The 16,962-nt window shown below is 37.6% G+C and overlaps 1 protein-coding gene across 2 annotated transcripts; it reads left to right on the top strand.

Moving 5' to 3' along the window:
- The first annotated feature begins 7,246 nt into the window (after positions 1-7,246).
- Positions 7,247-16,680, top strand: LOC131126478 (uncharacterized). 2 transcript variants are annotated; one of them, XM_078791348.1, is made up of 10 exons: positions 7,247-7,378; positions 10,407-10,568; positions 11,261-11,329; positions 11,465-11,554; positions 11,674-11,766; positions 13,762-13,833; positions 14,768-14,859; positions 15,083-15,148; positions 15,488-15,847; positions 15,890-16,680. In XM_078791348.1, exons 1-10 carry the CDS (start codon positions 7,336-7,338, stop codon positions 16,175-16,177), a joined length of 1,335 nt encoding a protein of 444 aa, XP_078647474.1. In that variant the 5' UTR covers positions 7,247-7,335; the 3' UTR covers positions 16,178-16,680. The 2 variants fall into 2 exon arrangements, with proteins under 2 accessions (XP_078647474.1, XP_057925044.2); XM_058069061.2 differs by having other exon boundaries at positions 15,488-16,680.
- Positions 16,681-16,962: the final 282 nt, after the last annotated feature.

Raw genomic sequence — 16,962 nt, forward strand, 5'->3', positions numbered from 1 at the left:
CCTTTTTAAAATTAAAATCTACTTTTTAAAGTTCATTTTAACTGCAGTTTGTGTAAAAACACTTTGATATTATATATTTGATATTTCATAACTATACAAAATATCATGACATTGCTACTACCACATCATCGTCACTATCAGGAGAACCAGAGCATAGAGGGGAGGGAGCCAACTGCTGTGGCCCAGCAAGGTGCACTGTATTCGGGCATGTGCTCCAAGCAGCCGGTGTGACGCCATGGAAGTCTCTGGCAAAAAATGTTTTTGCATTTTTTCATTGGTTGCTACAACCTTTCTCTTAAGTGAATGTTTGTTTCCGAGTGAGCTTCTGGGGAAGTTACGGAAAAATAAAGGAGCGCTTGGTTTGCTCACCCGCACAGTACAGATTATCTTGCCTCATTGGAGCTTTAAATGATTTTATCGAAGTTATTTTAATGACATCGTATGATGTCATAATTCCATCATATCGGTCCAATAATTATCGTCTGATTATTATCACGCACTCCTAAAAGTAGCACAAAAATGTGTAACCCACAAGGCATGCTGGGTAACTTCATTTTTTTTGGTTTGTGGGCTTCCCTGCATGGCTTTTGGGTTATAAATGAGTATAAAATAGTGTTGTTTGGCTTGGTAAAAAAAAAAAAATTCAAAAATTTTTGATTTTTTTTTTTTCCACATAAAACTCCGGTCATCATTGGCAAATACATGACAATGCAGGTAAAAATATATATATGTACACTAATGTCAGGAAAAAGTGAAAGTCCTTGAACGCACCATTGTTGTGCATTTAATAAGTATGTGAGGCAAATGTAGAGAAGGTCAACATCAAGCTAGCAGGAAGGTGTCAAAATAGACATTTCTATGGGTGTTTTTTTTCTGGTTCTCCCGGGTACGTAATCCCCCGTGGAGCTCTATCTATAAAAACATATCAAATCTATAGAATAGATCTGTAAAAGTTCACCTTAACCCCAAATTTGGCCCCGGTGTGACTAATTTAGGGCTCGACTGTATGCGATCACAAGAGAGAGAATCATCCCTTGTGCTTACTGTAAAATCTAACGTGTGATTCCTATTTAGCTGCTACTCACTCGTTTATGTCGTGGAAATGATAACACGTCAAATGTAGCTTTATCGTGAACCCACCCAGAGCGTTGGACCGTACCATTGGGTATGATGTCATCCATGTCTACACCATTTTACAGAATATTTGCTTCAAGGGGTGGTTGGGATTTTTTTTTTTTTACACAAAGTTGTACGACATCCCCTTAACCCCTACTTGGTTCTGGTCTCAAAACAATATGCGTTCAAAAGAGTAATGCATTTGCATTACAGTAATGCCACAATGATAAGGAAATGTATTGCTCTTTTGAACGCATATTGTTGTGAGAAGCCAAACAGCAACTATTAGCAACTATATGTTTTTCATTACACAAATCCGACCAGGATTGGAGTCTTGACACCAAGTAGGGGTTAAGTAAGTCAGTGTTGAGGTACTACACCGCTGATGGGGGGGGGGGGGGGCGTTAAAAACCCCAACTGTCCCTTTAAGTTGAAACAGGGATTTTTTTTTTTTTTTAAAGATATATTTTCACACAGCTGGTTTTTGTTGCAGTGATGTCTGAGTGTGTATATAACAGTGCCAAACAAGGGTTCACACCCCCCAATACCCCCCCCACCCCCACCCACCCACATAGGGTCCAGTTGGAGCATCCTTGTGGTTTTAACATTGCCACTTTGTAAATGCTTACTTTTTGTTTTGTTTTTTTTTTTCTAAAATTGTGTACTACTGAGATGAAAGTTGTGTAACTGCACTGGGACCAGAGAGAACTCTAAAAAAAAAAAAAAAAAAAAAAGAATAAATAAATAAATAAAATGAAACAATTCTATCAAAGCAACAAAAAAAAAACAAAGAAAAATAATGTACACAATTACTTTATTTCTGTGTTGTAACATAATGCGTGTTTGTAGCAGAAAGCTTTTATGAGAAATGACTGCAATTACTTCATAGTAGACAAAACAACCTGTTCATAGAGTATGGATATATATTATATGAATAGAAATATATACTTTTATGTGCAGATGTCACAGCAGCACAAAATAATGTCGGGATTTTCTTCATTTATACATTCTGGTCAACACACTTGAGTTGTGGACTATTGTGTGGTACCGTGCTATGTGGAGTAGAGTAGATCAGGGCCCGCGGATCCGGACGCAATTCCGAAACAATTACTTTTTTAACCCTTAGATGCATAAGTGGGTCAAAAATGACCCGGTCAGGTTGTTTTCTTGAAATATCTTCATAAGGAAAAAATTTTATAATTTCATATTTCAGGTATTCCTCAAAAAATATGTTTTTGATATCATGCTATTCACATTTTTAACTTATCTTTTATAAATTTTAAGAAATTTTAGTATTTGTGTTACTACCCCAACCTTCCATAAGTGGGTCAAAAATGACCCAGTCAGGTTGTTTTCTTGAAATATCTTCATAATGAAATTTTTTTTATTTTTTTTTTGATCAAAAATATGTTTTTGATATCATGCCATTCACATTTTTAACTTATCTTTTATACATTTTAAGAAATTTTTGTTTTTGTGTTACTACCCCAACCTTCCATAAGTGGGTCAAAAATGACCCGGTCGGGTTGTTTTCTTGAAATATATTCATCATGAAATTTTTAATCATTTTTTTTAAATCAAAAAATATGTTTTTGATATCATGCCATTCACATTTTTGACTTACCTTTTATAAATTTTAAGAAATTTAATTTTTTGTGTTACGACCCCAACCTTCCATAAGTGGGTCAAAAATGACCCGGTCAGGTTGTTTTCTTGAAATATCTTCATAATGAAAATGTTTATCATTTCATATTTCAGGTATTCCTCAAAAAACATGTTTTTGATATCATGCCATTCACATTTTTAACTTATCTTTTATAGATTTTAAGAATTTTTTGGTTTTGTGTTACTACCCCAACCTTCCATAAGTGGGTCAAAAATGACCCAGTCAGGTTGTTTTCTTGAAATATCTTCGTAATGATTTTTTTTTTATCTTTTCATATTCCAGGTATTCCTCAAAAAACATGTTTTTGCTATCATAACATTCACATTTTTAACTTACCTTTTATAAATTTTAAGAAATTTTAGTATTTGTGTTACTACCCCAACCTTCCATAAGTGGGTCAAAAATGACCCGGTCAGGTTGTTTTCTTGAAATATCTTCGTAATGAAAATTTTTTATCATTTCATATTGCAGGTATTCCAAAAAAGGTATTCCTCATAGGAGTGGATAGTTGTGGAAACACACAATGGATCATCACATTTTCTATTGTTGTATGGGGTCATTTTCTTTTTCAAAGATGTAAAAAAGTGAAAAATGAAGATGTTTCTAACATGAAATCATTCTTGTGTGGTCCTAAATATAATACTAAATATCATACAAGTGATTATTCCTAACCAAAATGGCGAAATTGGCATAAAAAGGCATTGATTCTAGTATGGGTCATTTTTGACCCACTTATGGAAGAGTGTAGGGTCCAGTCACTCGTGCATCTAAGGGTTAAAGTGTTCCCTCTGCATGAAACAATCGGATTCAATCCAAGGAAAGGCAACCATGAGGCGTGTTGAGGCAAGCCGATGCTAAATTGTGGTTTATTTTCGACAAAAGAGACCGTGTGTCTTGTTTTTTTTAGGCCCAGAAGTTCTTAACAAAGCCGCCTGGAGGTACGACGCAGGTGGTTTGAAGAATGGTGACAACTTCATACGGCCTCAAACTGATTGCAACTACTCCGAACCCAAAAAACATAAACGCTCCACTGAAGAACTGTGGCGTTTGGGAGTTGTTTGTTTTGTTGCAAAGTCTGTTTTTTCCAGTATTTTGAATGTCGCATCGAAGAATGGCTGCTCAAGTGGGAAGCTGGATTTTCAAATGTGCTGATTTTGTGAATAAAATCTGAAAAAAATCTGTACCAGCCAACTGCAGCGGGCAGATGCAGACCAACCACGTACGAGCGATGGAAAAACTCCATTCTTTTTATTGTACTCCACTTCTGAGTCACTCACTTACGACTTGACTCGAGTCACTCACACCTGCACAAGTTGCACACCTAAGTCTATGAAACCCGAGTTGTGGTTAACCCATGAATCAGTGGAACTCTAGTCCTCATTAAGTACCCGTGAGTCAGTGGAACTTGAGTCTTTGTCAAATTGTGAGTCAGTTAAACTCAAATCCCGGTTGAGCACTCGTGAGTCAGTAAAACCCGAGTCAAATATGTTTGAATCAGTGAAATTGTAGACCTCATTAAGTACCCGTGAGTCAGTAAAACCCGAATCAAATGTGTTTGAATCAGTGAAATTCAAGTCTTTGCCAAGTACCTATAAGTCAACGAAACTTGAGTCTTCTTCAAATTGTGAGTTAGTGAAACTCGAATCCCCGTTGAGTACACGTGAGTCAGTGAAACTCAAATCCCTGTTGAGTATTCGTGAGTCAGTAAAACCTGAGTCAAATATGTTTGAATCAGTGAAATTGTAGTTCTCATTAAGTACCCGTGAGTCAGTAAAACCCGAATCAAATATGTTTGAATCAGTGAAATTCAAGTTTTTGCCAAGTACCCATGAGTCAGTGAAACTTGAGTCTTCTTCAAATTGTGAGCTAGTGAAACTCCTAGTGAATCCCCGTTGGGTACTCGTGAGTCAGTGAAACTCAAATCCCTGTTGAGTATTCGTGAGTCAGTAAAACCCGAGTCAAATATGTTTGAATCAGTGAAATTGTAGACCTCATTAAGTACCCGTGAGTCAGTAAAACCCGAAGCAATTGTGTTTGAATCAGTGAAATTCAAGTCTTTGCCAAGTACCTATAAGTCAACGAAACTTGAGTCTTCTTCAAATTGTGAGTTAGTGAAACTCGAATCCCCGTTGAGTACACGTGAGTCAGTGAAACTCAAATCCCTGTTGAGTATTCGTGAGTCAGTAAAACCTGAGTCAAATATGTTTGAATCAGTGAAATTGTAGTTCTCATTAAGTACCCGTGAGTCAGTAAAACCCGAATCAAATATGTTTGAATCAGTGAAATTCAAGTTTTTGCCAAGTACCCATGAGTCAGTGAAACTTGAGTCTTCTTCAAATTGTGAGCTAGTGAAACTCCTAGTGAATCCCCGTTGAGTACTCGTGAGTCAGTGAAACTCAAATCCCTGTTGAGTATTCGTGAGTCAGTAAAACCTGAGTCAAATATGTTTGAATCACTGAAATTGTAGTTTTCATTAAGTACCCGTGAGTCAGTAAAACCTGAATCAAATGTGTTTGAATCAGTGAAATTCAAGTTTTTGCCAAGTACCCATGAGTCAGTGAAACTTGAGTCTTCTTCAAATTGTGAGCTAGTGAAACTCCTAGTGAATCCCCGTTGGGTACTCGTGAGTCAGTGAAACTCAAATCCCTGTTGAGTATTCATGAGTCAGTAAAACCTGAGTCAAATATGTTTGAATCACTGAAATTGTAGTTTTCATTAAGTACCCGTGAGTCAGTAAAACCTGAATCAAATTTGTTTGAATCAGTGAAATTCAAGTTTTTGCCAAGTACCCATGAGTCAGTGAAACTTGAGTCTTCTTCAAATTGTGAGTTAGTGAAACTCGAATCCTCATTGAGTACTCCTGAGTCAGTAAAACCCGAATCAAATATGTTTGAATCAGTGAAATTCGAGTCTTTACCAAATATCCATGAGTCAGTAAAACCCGAGTCAAATATGTTTGAATCAGTGAAATTCAAGTCTTTGCCAAGTACCAATTAGTCAGTGAAACTTGAGTCTTCTTCAAATTGTGAGTTAGTGAAACTCAAACTTTGAATCAGTTAAATTTGAGTTTTCATTAAGTATCCATGAGTCAGTGAAACTCCAGTCTTTGTCGAGCACCCGTGAGTCAATCAAACAAGACTCCTGGTTGAGTACCCCTGAGTCATTTAAACTTGAGTCTTCTTCAACTCATGACTCAGTGAAACTCAAATCCCTATTGAGTACTTGTGAGTCAGTAAAACCCGAGTCAAATATGTTTGAATCAGTGAAATTCAAGTTTTTGCCAAGTACCCATGAGTCAGTGAAACTTGAGTCTTCTTCAAATTGTGAGCTAGTGAAACTCCTAGTGAATCCCCGTTGAGTACTCGTGAGTCAGTGAAACTCAAATCCCTGTTGAGTATTCGTGAGTCAGTAAAACCTGAGTCAAAGTACCCATTTGAGTCTTCTTCAAATTGTGCGTTAGTGGAACTCGAATCCCCATTAACGATTTGTGAGTCAGTCCCACTCGAGTCTTCATTAAGTATCTTTGAATCAGTTAAATTTGAGTTTTCATTAAGTACCCATGAGTCAGTGAAACTGCAGTCTTTGTCCGTCACCCGTGAGTCAATGAAACAAGACTCTTCACCGACCTTTTGAATCAGTGGAACTGGAGTCCTTGTTGAGTACCCATGAGTCATTTAAACTTGAGTCTTCTTCAACCCATGACTCAGTGAAACTCAAATGCCTGTTTAGTACCCGTGAGTCAATAAAACCCGAGTCAAATATGTGAAATTCGAGTCTTCATCAAGTACCCATGAGTCAGTGAAACGAAACTTGAGTCTTCTTCAAATTGTGCGTTAGTGGAACACGAATCCCTGTTAAGGATTCGTGAGTCAGTCACACTATAGTCTTCATTAAGTAAGCTTCCTATTTATTGGCTCATGCAATTAAAGTAAAAAAAAGCAAAAACTGGGAAAAAATGGGTAAAAAACTGTAAAAAAGGACATTAAAAAAGGCCACTGGGTGGCGCTGTGATTAATTTTTTCTTCTTTTTTTTAGCCCACAAGTATCTTGTAGATGTGAAAATGTTGATAATAGTAAATAATATTAAATAATATTAAATTGAAACATATATTATATTGAAATATATACATATTCATTCATTCATTTTTTAAACAATAACGAGTTTTTATATTCTTATATAAAATATTCTTATTAAAATAATATTATTATACATATTTTACAGCAATACAATGGTTTAGTTACATGTCTGTCAAGCTGATGTAAACAAAATTAGAACGCAATGCAACAGGTCACCGGTAGATGTCAGCAATACTCAGTGTAGTACCGGGAAAAGTCCAGGAAGAGAAGAATAAGAAGCCAGCCCCCTCCCATCGCCGAAGAGGCGGGTTTACAGCGTTTTGAGGGCATGACGTCCTCCCTTTATAACGTGTGATTGGTTGCGAGGGTCGTCACTCTGACTCAAACGGATGGTGAATTTTTAAGAGGCTGCTATAAACTGTTGTATTTCTTTTAGAAACACACCTCCCAACCAAGCTGGTCCCGCTGCACAAATCATGGCAACCAAGAAAAACGCCAAAATCAACCTCAAATCTAAAGGTAAATCGCTGGGAAATTTCTTGTTTACATTTATATCGCTATACATTAATTTTAGCTTTTGTTTAAATCAACCACGGAAGTTCAATTGTTCCTTGGGTTAAGTTTGTACATACAATGCTAACTCCATTGGTTTTGCTAGCTGTAAGCGTTTGTGTCAACGTGTAAGCTTCTGCGTGGAAATGACTTTTTTTTTTTTTAGCCGTGGCTCAGTCACGCAATGGCGCATGTAAACACGCATTTGTAATTAAAACCCTTTTCACAATACTAACCACACATTACATGGATTATTATTCGAGTCCGTGATAACAGGGGTTGACTTTCACTATACAGATAAACCCCACGGGATATAACCTCGGTGTTATTGTGTGTGGAGTTGTCGTTTAGGCGACTGACGGGCTGTGGAAGAGCTTTCCGGGATTACATTGTGGAGGACAAGGCTAGTCAAGCCAATGCACTGATGTTATGTGGCTGTTTTAGTGGAGGGGTGTGTCCTGCATCAACTTTTTTTTTTTTTGCCACATTGACACGTGGCTGTGAGCAGAGAATGGGGTGCAGGGGGGGCGGTTTTTTGGGGGGGTGGGTCAGGGGGGGTGCAAGTTGCATCGCAGGCACATTTTTTTTGGTGCCGTGCAAAGCAAAAGTGATGGAAAGTGACATCTTTTTTTTTTTTTTTTTAAAGATGTCATATTGTTATCCAGTGAAGTTCAGGGAACAAAATGTTCACTTTTGTCCTTAGCTCCTCCCATCTCAATATTGTACATGCATGTGCGTGAAAACAATATAAAACTAATTTATATGTAAAAAAAAAAAAGTGGTTCAGTCCAGTTTTGGTTGCTTTCAGTTCAGTTGTAATTGACATAAACAAGCTTAACAGAAGAAAATAAATTCTATCAAATTTGGGTGTCTTAGGGCACACTCAGTCCACACAGGAACATTCCTGGGATTTTTTGTTATGCTAAATAGTTGCATCCAGATGGGAATACCAGGATGTAATAGACAAGGCACACCTAGGTGTGGCGTTGTAAACAGGCAGTCACACGGAAACCTTCTTGTGGCTTAAAAGCTGATACTAAAGTACTTTACCATGTGATCGTACCATTATGACTACATGGGGGTAACAGGACAGCAACAAATGTGGGACATTGAGAGCTGACAAGGAGATGTCATTGTCCTTCCATGGGAGAACAGCGCTTAAGGTCGCATAGGGGCGTCAAACGGCGGTCTGCGATGTGGAGATGTTTTGGGGGGGAGGACTTCTATATCAGCATTCTGGTGTTTTCCCCTCATCCAAGTTCAATGGAGAACATGTGAGGATGGATTTCCGGGCAGTAAAGCCATCTTCAGTACCTGGAGCAACATTCCCACTAGCTTCCTGGAAACACTGGCCATTTTTTTTACTACATTTTATTTTGTTTTATTGTACTATGCTGTTGAACTTTTGATGATTCCAAGTAGAGCTTCAAAATTCCACTCGAATGTTTGAATTTTTCACTCGAAAATCGCTGACGCTAAACATTTTTAGTCTCATTTTGAAGCTCTACTTGGAACCTCCAACAGAAGATCCAACAGTGCAAAATATCATAATATACAAGAAAATAGTTCTACATTTACACAAAAAAAATTCCATAAATTTGAGAAAAAAGTCGTCCATTGATGAGAAAGCTTTTTTACATTTATGAGATCAAAGTTGTACATTCCCGTTTTTAAAAAATTACATTATTTTAATACAGAATAAAGCAAATTTCCAAGGAAATTTGTACATTTTCGTGAACAAACTTGTACATTTATGAGAAAAAAATACGTAGTTTCACAAGAGAATAAAGCCGTAAATTTAGGGAAAAAAATTCATAAATTTACAAGAACAAGAGTCATGAGTTTACAATTTTTTTTTACATTTCTGTTTTTATTTTTATTTATTTAAAATTTTATAATTTTTTTTTAGGATAGAACAAAGTCGTAAATTGAAGAGAATGAAGTCCTGTCCTGCTATCTAACCTTGATGGGCAGTCATCCCTCCTTTATGGCGCTTAATTGATCCCATACCCGACCATGATCAGTCAATTTCCACAAAGTGGGACTCCTCATTCATCAATTGAATATTTTGGCTGTTGGAGCAAAGAAAACCCCTTTAGCACATTCAAAAATTAGCTTTTTAACCTTCGTAGAGCCCTCTCTATATTGAATAACACCCCTATAGTCTACTTTACACCACCATTACTCAATATAGTAGACATAATAAGCGGAAATAAGAACTATTAGGCATAGTAAACCTGTTTATGACCTTCTAAATATGCTTTTTTTTAAACATTAGAGCCTTGTAGACATGAAATAACACCCCTATGTTGTTTCACAAGAGCATAAAGCTGTAAATTTTTGCAAAAAAGTCAAAATTTAGAAGAACAAAAGCCATACATTTAGAGTCATAAGATTACAACTTTACAGATTTCTGAGCACTGTCGTACATTTACGGCAAAAATATATATATTTTTTTTTTGTATAGAACAAAGTCGTAAATTGAAGAGAATGAAGTCCGGTCCTGATATCTAACCTTGATGATGTAATTGATTTTATCCGTCGTTTGACTTCTGAGTTGACGGGACACACGGAAGCGTGCGCGAAGCCGACCTTTGATCTTGCCCGTTTATCCTGTGCAGATAGCGGCGTACCGCTGCGGTGAGGCAATGTTCTCACAAGCGATAGCGTTTGACAGTGTAGAACTTCCACTGTAGAATGTGTAGCAGAATTTTTTTTTTTTTTTTGACTGGTGGTCCAACAGAATATTTTATTTGGGCATACGCCAAGTTAAAAATGTTAATTAGAAGTAACTTATTTTTACGTTTTTGTTATTTTTTTTAATGGTAGTGCAAAAATGATCTGTGGTGGTCCAAATGTATCAGTGGCGGGCCATTACAAATAAATGAATGTAGCGGAAACGCTGGTCAGATGTTTGCTTGATGGAGTTTTGTCATAAATACTCGATTCCTTGCAAGAATCCTGATGCTAAAGGTTGGCTTTCTGTGTTTTTAAGATACTACTAAGGTCCAGGCACCAAGCAAGAAAGGAAAGAAGGCGGATTCGTCTTCCGGTAGCAGCACGTTCTTCACCTGGTTTATTGTTCTTGCCCTCCTGGGTGTCTGGACGTCCATAGCTGTGGTGTACTTCAACCTGGTTGACTATGAGGGTGTTCTCGGTAAGTACGGGATTTGGTTTTTGTGTTTTTTTTAGCACTACATACCCAGACGCTCGCAAGGGAGTTTTTATGTGTTACTAGTGTGTTTGTGTATATCGTATTTTCCGGACTATAAGTCGCACTTTTTTTTAATAGGTTGGCTGTTCCTGCCACTTATACTCCAGAGCGACTTATAAATGAAAAAAGTGGACACCTTTTCTGTTCATGTTTATTTTTTGTGTATAAAAAAAATCTGAATAACTATTGTGTTCGCATAGCTTACACCTATTCAGCCTGTTCTCTATTATTTTATTATTGTTAGAACTTTCCTTCTAAGAGGACGTAATGTCTGTTTTGGTCAAGTAGTTAAAATAAATTACCCGCAAAAAAATGTGACTTATATTTTTTTACGCCCTAATTATGCATTTCTGGCCTTGTGCGACTTAGTCCAGAAAATACGATATATATATCCCTACCATGCACATTTGTACACTATAGACTTTTTTGACTTTGTGAATAATTTCAATAATTTTTGGTCATTTCCATGATGCAAGGTTGCTGATGATTAAGAACCGATGCAAGGATTTATAAAAAAAAAACCTTTCAAGGTTGGCTGTCTTTGCTGGACTCTGAAAAAATGTGTACGATAAACTCATATGTAATTATTATTATTATTATTATTGTGACATGTCTTTCCTTGGATTGTGTTTTAGGTAAGCTGGTGGCATACGATAAAGACGGGGATGGGGACTTTGACATTGAGGATGCCAAAATTCTGCTCGGTCAGTCCACAATCAAACCAAACTTCTTGTATAAAAGTGGAATTATTATATATATATATATATATATGACTTTACGGGAAAAGTTGTCCATTCATCAGAACAAACTCGTTCATCGTTGTGTGTCCGATCACGTAGGACTGCACCAGAAGACGCTAGACGCTGCTTTCCCTGATGACTTTGCTGCTGAGCCCGTGGTGACGTCTGATCCTGAACCTCCAGTTGAGGGTAAATTCAGCGCCTTTATGACTTTTAATGTTTGGAAGAATACATTCTATAAGAAGTGGTTGGTTGAATACTTGATGGTTCTTTTCACGTGGCTGGTCCTAATAACTCTTATCACGTAGAACTCAACCAGGAACCTGTTGAGGTTGCTTCCCACCATGAACCAGAAGCTGCTGAGCCCGTGGAGACATATGATCCTGAACCTCCAGCTGAAGGTAATTCAACTGGACAACTACTTGCAATGCACAGTCATCCCTCCTTTATGGCGCTTATTTGGTTCCAGACCCGACCATGATCAGTCAATTTCCACAAAGTGAGAGTCCTCATTCATCAATTGAATATTTTGGCTGTTGGAGCAAAGAAAACCCCTTTATCACATTCAAAAATTAGCTTTTTAACATTTGTAGAGCCCCCTTTATATTGTATAACACCCCTATAGTCACCTTTACACTACCATTACCCAATATAGTAGACATAATAAGTGAAAAGATGAACTATTAGGCGTAGTAAACCTGTTTATGACAGTCTTAATACACTTTTTTAAACATTAGAGCCCTGTAGACATGAAATAACACCCCTATAGCCACTTTTACTCTCCTATGATCCAATATAGTAGACATAATAAGAGACTATACGACATAGAAAACCTGTTTACCACCTTCCAAATATGGTTGGTAACATGTTGGAGCCATCTAGACAGGAAGTAACACCCCTATAGTCCCCTTTACGCTCAGATTCCCCAATGATAGGAGAAAAGAAGCCATCTCTGAGCCCCTGATACCACTTCCTGTCTTATTTACGTCTTAGTTATTATATTAGTTATTAGTTATTAGTTAGTTATTACTATAGTTATCTTCTTTTCTTCTTAACAGGGACCCCTGCAAAGCTAAAATTCAACTCTGAACCCCTGACATCACTTCCGGTCTTATTTATGTCTTATTTATTATAGAAAAGAAGACACCACACCTCTTAAATGTCTTCCTATAATAATGTCATTTAAGTCATGTCATTTAAGAGGTGTGGTGCAAAGCTAAAACTCAACTCTGAACCCCTGACATCACTTCCTGTCTTATTTATGTCTTATAGAAGAAAAGACATTTAAGAGTGATGACATCACTTCCTGTCTTATTTAGGTCTTATGTACAGTATTACAGAAAAGAAGACACCACACATCTTAAATGTCTTCTCTTCTATAATAAGACATAAATAAGACCGGAAGTGATGTCATCACTGTAATTTATGTCTTATTTATTACAGAAAAGAAGACACCACACCTCTTAAATGTCTTCTCTTCTATAATAAGACATAAATAAGACAGGAAGTGATGTCAGGGTTTCAATGATGTAACAGTGATGTTACAGTGAAGACATCACTTCCTGTCTTATTTATGAGAAGACCCTTAAATGTCTTCTCTTCTATAATAAGACATAAATAAGACAGAAAGTGATGTCAGGGTTTCAATGATGTAACAGTGATGTTACAGTGATGACATCACTTCCTGTCTTATTTATGTCTTATTATAGAAGAGAAGACATTTAAGAGGTGTGGTGTCTTTTCTGTAATAAAGAAGACTTAAATAAGACAGGAAGTGATGTCAGGGTTTCAATGATGTAGCAGTGATCTGTCTTATGTCTTATTTATTACAGAAGACACCACACCTCTTAAATGTCTTCTCTTCCATAATAAGACATAAATAAGACAGGAAGTGATGTCAGGGTTTCAGAGAAGACATTTATTTCAGAAAAGACACCACACCTCTTAAATGTATTCTCTTCTATAATAAGACATAAATAAGACAGGTTTCAGAGAAAACATTTAAGAGGTGTGGTATCTTCTGTAATAAATGAGACAGGAAGTGATGTCAGGGGTTCAGAGTTGAGTTTTAGCTTTGCAGGGGCTCCAGCCGCAACATTACTGACACCTAGTGGCCCAGTGTAGGGTACTACATGGCATCACAGCGTCTTTGAATGTAACTTCTGAATGCCTTACTATTGTTTTATTTCAGGGACATTTTTATGCTTGGAGATGCTTCATTTAGACAACTATACTTGACGTATACTTAATGCATGCATGCAGGCTGATAATAGGGCCTATTCAACCAGGAAATACATTTCTAGGCAGGCATTGTTGGGTCTGTATTGTCTTTCACGTGTGTGTTTAACGGAGAAGACATGCCGTATCCCTGCCCACTCCTGCTCCTTTGTCCACAGACATCGTGGAGCCTGATCCCGAGCCTGTGGAAGATGACTGGGAAGCCGTGGAAGTGGATGTACTCAGAACAGGTACTAGTTTAAAAACACCAGAGAATTCGGTTGTCATGTTTATCCTTGAGACGCATCTCTGCTACAGTACAGCTTCCCAACACTTGGTGGCAGTAGTGTACATACTGGAACATCACGGTTACATTTTTCTTTTTACAAATATTTCAAGTTTTTTTATTTTATGTGCTAATTATTTTTTTTGTCACAATATTTTGGCTTTATTGTTGTAATATTGTAACTTTTACACAAGCTCAATTTCCTAAAATTGCAACTTGTCATACTTTTCTCATTAAACTAAATTACATTTTTGGCCTTAATATTTCAGCTTTTTTCCTCTTAATATTATGACTTTATTCTCTTTAATATTTTGTATTCTCACAAAATTACTGTTTTTTTTTCTTTAGTTGTATTTTGGAATGGGGAAAAACACCCTTTAAGATTTTTCTTAATTTTTTTCTTAGTATGACTTTATGCTTCTCACGTTTTGTATTCTCATAAAATTGCAGTTTTTTTTTTCATTTATTTTCCTGTTTAATTGGATGTTTACAATGTGTGACACCTTAGCTGGCCTGTAGCCAATGTTAAGGGAAAGTACATATTTAAAACATGAATATAACCAGAATATAAATAATTAATAAATTTTAAAAAAGTAGAAAACTTTTCATTTGGGAGAAACCTTTCTTTTTGTGGTTAAAATGTAAATGAATTGCATTTGCAAATTCCAAATGTATACTAGGGGTGTCCAACATGTGGCCCAGGGGTCTTTTGTGACCATGGCTGTTTTTTTTTAACTGGCCCACGGCACATTTTGAAAATAGAATTGAACAAGAAAACAAACAAAAATGGAAAAAATCAACAGTAACTTTGCAACAATAAAAAAAAAAGCACAGACCTTGGAAGTGAGCTGTGGTGTATGAAGTATTAATCCCTCAGCTTCTTTGCGTCTGCTTTCTAGATGCACTGCCTGACGATTCGGCTGTGGAGGAACCTGTGCTTCAACAAGAACCTCGGAGTGAAGAGGAACCGGAAACTGCGGAGCCTCCTGAGGTCGGTTGATTGTAAATCAATCCCTCCTTTTAATGGCGCCTGATTGGTTCCAGACCTGACTGTGAACAGTGAAGTAGGATTCCTTATTTAGGAATATTTTGGTAGTTACAGTATAGAAGAACTTTTTAAGTATGTTTTTTTTAAACATGATTAGAGCCCTCTAGACATGAAATAGCACCCCTATAGTCACCTTGACACCTTGCAAATGAAATTTTATTTTCAGGTGTTTGAGGAGGATCCTGAGGTAGTGGAGGAGGAGCCTCTCGCCGTTGAAGCGGCCCCCGAAGAGGTTTGTGATCCTTGCACATGGCGTCATATTTGCCCACGTTTGTTTGATGGTTAACCTTACAAACATGACAGTTTCTTTTTGTATTAGTTACTAAGTCAGCCAGGATAATTGTGCTATAAATGATAATGGATAATGGACAACTATTGTCATGTCACATTTTGAAGCACTTGAAGGCCTCACGTATTGTGGGTTGCGGCCCACCAGTTGAGAATCACTGATATAATGACGCTCACCTTCTGATGGACCCACAAAGTGTCCATCAGAAGGGTGAATTTGGATCAACCTATTGGTCCACTCATAGAGATTGGTCCATGGGCTCACCCCTCTCTTTGTAAGCAGGAACCTCCGGCCGGACACGAAGTCGAAGAATCGGCAGAATATACGGAGGAACCCGCCGCAGATGACGTAGCAAATGAGGAAGTCTCATTTGAGGACACATCTGAAGACCATGTGGAAATGGCCGACGCCATTATGGAGACCACAAACGAGGAGGAGGCAGCCGACCAAGGCGTGGAGGAGGTCCCGTACGAGGAGCCACCATACAATCCCACCGAAGAAGAGTCTGATCCTTTAGAAACCGAAGAGCAGGCATCTCCAGCAGAAGAAGAAGACCAGGTGTTGCCCTCAGAGGATGATCTTTATGATTCCATGGAGGAGCCCGCAGTAGTAGAAGAGGAGGAGGAGGCTGGTCCCTTTGAGGCGGAAGCAGAGGAGTATCATGAGGAGGCTGCTCCCTTTGAGGCGGAAGCAGAGGAGTATCAGGAGGAGGCTTCTCCCTTTGAGGCGGAAGAAGACTACCAGGAGGAGGTTGCTACTTTTGAGGCGGAAGAAGAAGAGGAGGCATACCCAGAAGTGGAAGAAACTGCAGACGTGACGGAGGAGAACAGGGAACCGCCTTCATCTGAGTCCATAGTCGAACACGCGCTCGCCGAAGACGAAGCAACGACACACGACGCAGCAGCAGAAGAAGAAATGGAAGAAGTAGCAGACTCTCCGTTAGAAGAGACAGAATGGCGGAGTGAACAATAGCGGGCGCGTGGGTACGTTTCTAATGTATATTTTTTTAATCCTGGCGTTGATCACCCTAACACTAGTAGCCAGCAGCGAGTTCCAGACCTCAGTCCTTGTCATTTTTATGTCTTTTAATGTGAATGGGGCAGACAGACGTGCCGTTCAGGTCAAATGATGAGCCCTCGGGTAGGTAAATGTGGTATAATGCTGTTAAAGAAATACCATGAAATCAAACTTTATTTTCAATGACATGGGGCGATAATCATTTTGAACTGTACAGTGTCACAAGTCTGTAAGTTATTGTTTTAGAGATATTTATTAATACAACGGATTTGTGGAGAGAAATGATAAACGTCAGAAAGACCAGTGGAAATATGCAAACAAACCTGACTGTTTTTGTTATTTTTTTTTAATTTACCTTATTGACAATAGGTAAGAATACTTTTGGATATAGATTTTTCTTTGTATGTTTTGGTACTGGGGACCATGTGGGTGCTGAATAAATTGTTGGTTGTCATCCACGTTTATGTTTTTATTTCTGTTTTCTTGTCATCTGTTTATAAGGCGTGGCCACCGGCACGTGGTGCAAGTCATAACAAGTCATTAGGAAAAACAATCTTGACACAAATGTAAAGGAATGCTGTACGTTTGATCTGTATTATCATTTATTTAAACATTACCGATGTCTAATTTTTTATATATATTTTTTAAAGATTTCATAGATTTATAAAAATTATCCTATTTGAGAAGAATAAAAATATGTATAAGTCAGCCACGCCTATGGCGCCAGATAGAAATATAAT

The sequence above is a fragment of the Doryrhamphus excisus genome, linkage group LG6, assembly GCF_037039965.1.
Source record: "Doryrhamphus excisus strain RoL-2023G ecotype Guam linkage group LG6, RoL_Dexc_Guam_v1.1, whole genome shotgun sequence".
NCBI classification, from domain to species: Eukaryota; Metazoa; Chordata; class Actinopteri; order Syngnathiformes; family Syngnathidae; genus Doryrhamphus; species Doryrhamphus excisus.

What these genes read in the sequence shown, in the direction of transcription:
- LOC131126478 (XM_058069061.2), top strand. Translation starts at nt 7,336, where the DNA reads ATGGCAACCAAGAAAAACGCCAAAATCAACCTCAAATCTAAAG. An exon ending in TGACTATGAGGGTGTTCTCG is followed by an intron (nt 10,569 to 11,260) that starts GTAAGTACGGGA and finishes ATTGTGTTTTAG; the next exon opens with GTAAGCTGGTGGCATACGAT. An exon ending in TCCTGAACCTCCAGTTGAGG is followed by an intron (nt 11,555 to 11,673) that starts GTAAATTCAGCG and finishes CTTATCACGTAG; the next exon opens with AACTCAACCAGGAACCTGTT.